Source organism: Grampus griseus (assembly GCF_964374135.1).
Source record: "Grampus griseus genome assembly, chromosome: 9".
Taxonomy (NCBI): domain Eukaryota; kingdom Metazoa; phylum Chordata; class Mammalia; order Artiodactyla; family Delphinidae; genus Grampus; species Grampus griseus.
Genome location: NC_139003.1, coordinates 15,241,131 through 15,249,247, shown reverse-complemented (window position 1 = coordinate 15,249,247; position 8,117 = coordinate 15,241,131). Strand labels below are relative to the sequence as shown.

General features: G+C 42.6%; 1 protein-coding gene across 1 annotated transcript; it reads left to right on the top strand.

Moving 5' to 3' along the window:
* Positions 1 to 5,466: 5,466 nt before the first annotated feature.
* LOC309826946 (RNA-binding protein with serine-rich domain 1-like) lies at positions 5,467 to 7,480 on the top strand (the record flags this gene model as incomplete). Its single annotated transcript, XM_082661407.1, is given in 4 exon segments — positions 5,467 to 5,524; positions 6,235 to 6,482; positions 6,573 to 7,173; positions 7,176 to 7,480. Coding segments are annotated over 4 exon segments (1,212 nt in total).
* Between the last annotated feature and the right edge of the window lie 637 nt (positions 7,481 to 8,117).

Here is an 8,117-nt window from a genome sequence, read left to right as displayed (position 1 = left end):
GATTCTCAAGAGGAGTTGGGATATTGGGGAAGGATCCCATTCCAAGTTTGGCTTATCAGAATCTCCGAAGGGAAAGACCTCTCCATCCTGTGAATCCTCCCAAGAGGGAAAGTTACTATTCATCTTCCCAAACCCAGCACTCTTAGATTGCAGTCCCATAGGACTCTTCTCTGGAGTCTGTATTTCACCATTCCCTTGACCTTAATCAGTAACAAAAGCTTTATAATACTACCATGGCATTGCTCACCCTCCACCCTTCCCCCACCCAGGTTTATAAACTCCTTAGCTCCCTTGCCTCTGGGCAAGTCTGTCTATAGCATCTCACAAAAGAAGAAGAAAGAAAGAGTAGAAAAAAGAATGTCTAGCCCTAAGCTTCCGTTTGCATCTGTATGCTTGCTGGTCTCTGAATCCCAGAAGCAGTGAAAGGTAAATAAACCTCTGGTCTATTCTTCCTTTGTTCTCTGAACTGGGACTCCACTGCCGAGGAGATTTTCTTCTCAGATGAGATTTGGAAAGGTCTTTTTTCTTTGCTTAGATGGTTTGAACTGATAATTTGCATCTACAAAGGAAACTAAAAAATACTGAATAGCTCTTAGAAAACACTGTGGAGGCACTCCTTAGGATAATCTTGCCTCCACCCTGAATGAGAAGAGACCTCCAAGTGAATGAAAACCCAAAAGCAAAATTTTCAATGCTGAGTTAATTTTAATATTGTCCCTGGATAACTCTCTCTAAGGTCAAACAGATTTTAATTCACTAGCCTTAAAATCAGTACCCCCTCTCCCCACCAAGGAAAACATTTAGATAATTTCAAGATAAACAAATAAAAACATAGGATTAAAAAAAATTAACCTAGTATTACAAACAAAATAACCCAATATTACAAACAATAGAAGAGTAAGATAGGAAAGGCTAATGTGAAATTCTCACACAAGCCCACCTCCAGTTGAGTTACTTCATAAAGCATAAGATTTTTGAATAAAATATACACAGTTTATTCTGTTTATTCTCATCAGTTCAAACCAGAATTGACTTTCATAAGAGAAATAATACAACAAAAGATAGCAGCTGAACTAAAATAGATAAAATAAAGAGATGATACAGATGAAAGAAAAGCAGGCATTACTAAAAAAAAAAAAAGAAAAAAATGGAGCAGTAGCAAAAATCAAAGTTATAACACACAAAAATTTTCTGTCAAAAGAAAACAGATAATGCATTGTGAGAAATGACCATGTTATAGAGAAGGGGGCATTGTGAACAGAGAGCAGTGCTCATACATACCTTGGGAATAGTTTTAAATTCCAAACACAAAGGCAGCAGGGACTCAGCCTGCAGCGTTCTGCTGAAGAATTTATGAGGTTCCTTGGCCGCTTCATCTAGCACCTAATCACAGAGCCACTTTTACCTGAAAATTCTCCTGTTTCCTTACACACAACCATCAAACACTTTATAAAAACAGAGCTTCAGGCTTCAGGAAATACCAGACAATGACAGAGTTCTGTGGAAATCAGAAAGAATCAGCTTTGATCTTATCAGACTGACAATAATGATAGAAATGTAAGTTACACTTATATCTAATAAGAAGCTTGATGAAGTCCAGAATGCTGGGCTGGCCATTATCTTTCTTAGTACAAATGAGAAAGAGTTGGCTAAATGATATTTACATTCTGGTGATAACCATGAAAAAAAAAGAACTTGTGACAAGGATTCTCTCCTTGGGCAGCTTTACTGAGGTTTTTCTAGGGCCTCCATCTCAGGTGCACCTGCTGATGTTGGCCTTCTATGTCCATCTTTGAATTGTCCAATTTTAGCAAGAATCCTGCAGTCGGTTTAGCCAGAATCCCCACCCTTGATATCTAACCACCCTCTATATCTGATCAAATTCCTCATTCCCCACCATCCCCCAGGTAATATCGCCCTACCCTGTCTTCATCAAAAATCTTGATAGGTCAGTGTAGTGAAGAATTACCCATCTTTTAATAATTTTCCATCCACCGACCCTTTCACCCCCACCCTGCTTCTTGGCTATAAATCTCCATTTTCCTTTGTTGTATTCAGAACTGAGCCCAATCTCTCTCACTGCAAAATTCTATTACACTAGTCCCTATACTTAACAAGGTAGTCCTGAATAAGATCTGCCTCTGCAGTCTTTAATAGGTGTTAAGTTAATTAAACAAGGAGGGTGTTAGACTAAGGTGGCTTTAATGCCTTAGTAGCCTATGTAAGCAAACCCAAACCTAAGCCTAAAATGCCTCAAGGTTAAGAAATCAAAACCTACAGACAACAGATCAGGAACAGACAAGTAGCCTTTCCCAAATATGCAAACACTTATTACAGCCAGTCAGATAACTTCCTTGCTTTGCTTCCACATCTTTCCCTTAGCTCCTGCCAATGGGGTGCTCCTAACCACTTCAGTTCTGGTGCTGCCTGATTCTTTTTTTTCCCCCCAGCTTTTTATTTTATTTTAAAAAAACTTTATTGAGTTATCGTTGATGTATAATATTATATGTTACAGGTGTACAATACAGTGATTCACAATTTTTAAAGGTTATACTACATTTATATGTATTATAAAATATTGACTATATTCTCTGTGTTGTACAATAATATGTCCTTGTAGCTTACTTTATACATAATAGTTCGTACCTCTTAATCCGCTACTCCTATATTTTCCCTCCCCGCTTCCCTCTCCCCCCTGGTAACCATTAGTTTGTTCTCTATATCTGTGAGTTTGCTGCTTTTATGATTTATTCATGAAAGTGTTGTATTTTTTAGATCCCACATATAAGTGATATCATATAATATTTGTCTTTGTCTGACTTATTTCACTTAGCATAACACCCTCCAAGTCCATCCATGTTGTCGCAGATGGCAAAATTCCCTTCTTTTTTATGACTGAGTAGCATTCCATTTTATATATATATAATATATATACATATCACATCTTCTTTATCCATTCATCTGTTGATGGACACTTAGGTTGCTTCCATATCTTGGCAATTATAAATATCAATAATATGAACATTGGGGTGCATGTATCATTTTGAATTAGTGTCTTTGTTCTTTTTGGTTACATACCTAGGAGTGGAATTGCTGGGTCATGTGGTAGTTCTAGTTTTAGTTATTTTAGAAATTTCCATAATGTTTTCCACAGTGGCTGCATCAGTTTACATTCCCACCAGTGGTGTACAAGAGTTCCCTTTTTCCCACATCCAAATAAACTTTAAAATTTAATAAGTTCTGGTTTATCTTTTAACACAAGTGTTACGAATAATATTTTCTTTGACACTAGGTAGGGCAAAAATATTTCCAATTAAGTATGTTAGTTGAATATATGTTTGTCTCTGCTCATCCAGAAACTACTGAATAATAGTAAAGTCCTATGAGTCACAAACCTGAAAGGGCAAAGAGAATAGGTGAGTAGGGGAGAAATGTTGTCAACCAAAGTTTGGGAGCCGGAATGAAAATGAAAGATAGGTAATTTGCTTACCAGGCCAGAGAGTGCCTGAAAGGAGGGCACAACGGTATGTGGAAGTGGAATATAAGCAAACTGACTCACAATGGTTTTGTTTTGCTTTTTAAATTTAAGAGTTTATTTAAGCAAAAATTGATTCATATCAGGTAGTGCCAAACCACAAGTGGGTAGGACTAGTGCTCCTGATTCACAATGTTGAAGCCCAGACAGTCTCAGGAGATTTGAGGCACCAGGGTCCCCCAGAGGTGGGTTGCAGATGGTCTAAAAACAGAGGAAAAGTCTGTTTTTAAAGTAGTTGGGTAAAAGCAGGAAAGAATGAGGTAAAGTGGCAGTGATCCTGTGTGTGGAGTTTGCCTCAGATGTAAGCTGCAACACAGAGCTAACTGACAGAACACTTACCTGAAAGTGAAGAGCTCTGAACTCCTACTTTAAGCTACCTGTGGATGACAGCACCTTGGAAAGCTACCCTTAGATGCTCTCTGAGCACAAGCCCCGCCAATGGTGACCTCAAAAGGAAATTGATAGAAAGATTTTATACAGAAAAATGCAAGCCTCTTTGGTGGTTTCCATTCCAATATGTAAAAGAGCTTGGAAGTCATCACTCCCAACCTCAAAACAAGAAAAAAGCTGTACAAACTGAAAATCAATCATTCTTCTTAAAACCATCAGAAAATTGAGGTTACAGGACAGATCCCTACTCCAAAAACTGAAGAGACAGGTGGATCACAGCTTACATGGAACAGAAGCCACTGGAGCTGAAGCCTGTGGGAACACTTCAGATGTTATTGACTAGTTACTGGAGATGGAACAAGGACTGGCTTGAGAGTTAAAAACTCTTAGGGGCTCAGTCTCAGGGTGCCCCCTGATACTTTCATGAATTTACCTCCAGGAGTCCCACCAGGTTTTCAAGATGAAAATAACACAAAAATCTTCTCATGTTTAGGGTAGGAGAAGGAGAAAATCACCACTATAAATATATCCAGACGGAGAGTTCTGTTCTCTATAAAAAAAAAAGAGTTCACCCTCAGAGAAACTAATGCTTTACCAGAGCCTAACCTATCCCAGAGGGAGGGGAATTAGACAGCCTTCCTGTACTTCTCTAGCCTTGCTGTCTCACGTAAAAGGAGGGAGGAAAGCCTATAAAAATTCTTCTGGGGCTTCCCTGGTGGCGCAGTGGTTGAGAGTCCGCCTGCTGATGCAGGGGACACGGGTTCGTGCCCCGGTCCGGGAAGATCCCACATGCCGCAGAGTGGCTGGGCCCGTGAGCCATGGCCGCTGAGCCTGCGCGTCCGGAGCCTGTGCTCCGCAACGGGAAAGGCCACAACAGTGAGCGGCCCACATACCGCAAAAAAAAAAAAAAAATTCTTCTGAAGGTTGCAACCCATAGACACAGGCCCACAAAAAAAAAAAAAAACCAAGATTCAATCATAAAATTACAGACTTCTTCCTTTCTGTAATACCTTGTCACCATATAAACAGGATTCTGGTATAACAATAGTGAGTTACAACTGACAGAGCTGTAAGAAACAGTCTCTAACTAAGAAAGAGTTGCTAGAGAAGCCCAAAGGGAACAGGGAAGGCAAAAACAAAAACACTAGAGGAAGTTGAACTCTCTGACACCTACAGCTACAGCAGACAGTAAACACAGCCTAACACCTACCCAGGTAAACATAAAACCTCAGTTTTATGTTTATCTCAGTTCCTATTACCCAATACATTATGTTCAGCATTCAACAAAAATCGAAGGCATGCTATAAGGCAAGAAAATACGCAGTCTGAAGAGACAAAGTGAGCATCAAAACCAGTCTCAGATATGGCAGAAATTTTGGAATTACGAGGCAGAAATTTAAAATAATTATGATTAGTATGCTAAGGGCTCTAATGGAAAAGGTGGATAACATGCAAATACAGATGGATAATGTCAGCAGAAAAAATGGAAACTCTAAGGAAGAATCATGTTTAAAATTAAAAAATAAAATATTGTAACAGAAATGAAGATTGTCTTTGATGGCCTTCTTGGTCTGTTGGACACAGCCAAGGAAAGAATTAGTGAGCTTGAAGATATTAATAGAAATTTCCAAAACTGAAATGCAAAAAAAAAAAAAAAAAAAAGAAACAGAACATTCACAAAACGTGGAACAATTGCAAAGGTGCAGCATACATAAAATGGAAATACCAGAAGAAGGAGAAAAAGGGTAAGAAGAAATATTCGAACTAACAACGGCTGAGAATTTTCCAAAGTTAATGACTGATACCAAATCACAAATCCAGAAAGCTCAGAGAACACCAAATATGATAAATACCAAACATCTACACTGAGGCACATCATTCAAACTGCAGAAAACAAAACAAACAAAAAATTCTTGAAAGAAACCAGAAGGGGAAAGAACCCTTGCCTATAGAAGAATGAGGATAAGAATTATACCAACTTCTTTCCAGAAACCAGGCAAGGAAAAAGGGGGTCAGTGAAATATTTAAAGTGTTGAAAGAACAAAACCAAGAGCCTACAAGTCTCTATCCAGCAAAAATTTCCTTCAAAAGTGAAGGAGAAATAAAGACTTTCTCAGACAAACAAAAACAGGGAATTTCTTGCCTATAGACCTGTCTTTTAAGACATGTTAAAAGAAGTTCTGTAGAGAAAAGGATTATTTAGGTCAGAAACTCAGATTTACATAAAGAAAGGAAGAGCAGTAAAAAAGAGTAAAAAAATCAAAGGAAAATAAAATATTTAATTTTTCTTATTCCTGTTGATCTAATAGATCAATGTTCATTCAAAATAATAATAGCGGAAGTGGTCGGGGCCGCGGCGGGCGGAAGGGCGCCCTCGCTTCGCTGGCTCTGTGGCGGGCCCAGTGAGGACCCCGGAATTCGGAGCAGCCGGGAACCCGGCCTCCGCCCCCGGGGCCCTCTCGCCGGGCTGGAGACCCAGGCCCGCAACGCCGGGCCCTACCTACCCTGGAAGTGCTCGCGGCCCGGCGCCTGGACTGGGGAGTTGCTGCACTTTGGCGTAAAATCAATTAGGGATTGTTTGTCAGACTCAAGTTAGAAGTGAGAGTTCAGATAAGTGAGGCCGCAATTGCTGCTTTGAACACCTCAGAAGGGGAGAACAGATTTATCAGGAGTGAAAAAGAAGAGCTTGCTAGGAGTCAAAGAAAATAATAAAAAGTCCAGCACTAGGGCTCCTTCTCCTACCAAACGCAAAGACTGCTTTGATGAGAAGTCCAAGGATCGCTCCAAAGATAAGGGGGCCACCAAGGAGTCGAGCGAGAAGGATCGTGGCAGGGATAAAACTGGAAAGAGGCGCAGCGCTTCCAGTGGTAGCAGCAGCACCAGGTCTCGGTCCAGCTCGACCTCCAGCTCGGGCTCCAGCAGCGGCTCCAGCTCATCTTCTGCATCGAGCCACTCAGGAAGTTCCAGCACATCCCCCAGCTCCAGCTCCGGCAGCTCCCCTGGCTCTCCGAGTCCTTCTCGGCGCAGGCCTGACAACAGGCAGCGTTCCCGCTCCAAATCCAAACCACCCAAAAGAGATGGAAGGGAAAGGAGAAGGCGGAGCCCTTCCCCTAAACCCACCAAAGTGCACACTGGAAGGCTCACCAGGAATGTGACCAAGGATCATATCCTGGAGATATTCTCCACCTACGGGAAAATTAAAATGATTGACATACCTGTAGACAGGATGCACCCCCGTCTGTCTAAGGCTGCGCATATGTGGAGTTTGAAAATCCAGATGAGGCCGAGAAGGCGCTGAAGCATGTGGACGGAGGACAAATGGATGGCCAGGAGATCACTGCCACTGCTGTGCTGGCCCCCTGGCCTCGACCACCCCCCGGGCGATTTAGCCCTCCCAGGAGAATGCTGCCACCGCCTCCCATGTGGCGCAGGTCACCCCCACGGAGGAGGAGCAGGTCGCGTTCCCCTCCGCGCAGGTGCCCCGTGCGCCGGCGATCCCGCTCCCCGGGCCACCGCCGCCACAGGAGCCGCCCCAGCTCCACCTTCTCCCAATAAGCAGGGCCACCGAAGCTCTGCCCTGTGACTTGTATCCCATCCAACTCACTTTTGTCACTTTTCTAGCAGGAGGATCGGTAGGAAAGAAATCCCTCACTCAGGGGCAGGCTTCGAAGGTGAAGGCAGTAATAGCTGTTTCCCCTGGCAGCAGAGTTCCGGCTACAGGAGTGTTGTTGGTTTGGGGTCGTGCTTATGAAGATGCCCTCCAGTTTTCTGGCTAGAAAGCTTCCGCATTTCTAGTTCCTGAGAGTCAGTTTAGTGGCAGAGCCAGCAGGGATGAGCAGGGGGCTCCAGGAAGTGGTACAGTCCCAGCCTGGGAGCATGTTTTCCCATTCCACAGATGACGTGGGGCCCATCTGGTGGGCTGGTTGTGCCCTAACCTGTTAGCCTGGCCCTGCTCCCCTGCTCGAGTCCTCTTCTGACCTCTAGGGCCAAATACCCAAAATGGTTCTTTTCACGTGTACTCATGTGCGTGCACACACACACACACACACACACACAAACCTACGTCTCCCTTTCTCTCTGAAACTGGTAAGTTGAGAGCCAGCTCTGTTGGGTCATCACAGAGCCCCCTCGTTGTGTTGGTATTCATGGTGGTCGTGCAGGTTACCTTGGCAACGTGTACGTTGCTTTTTTG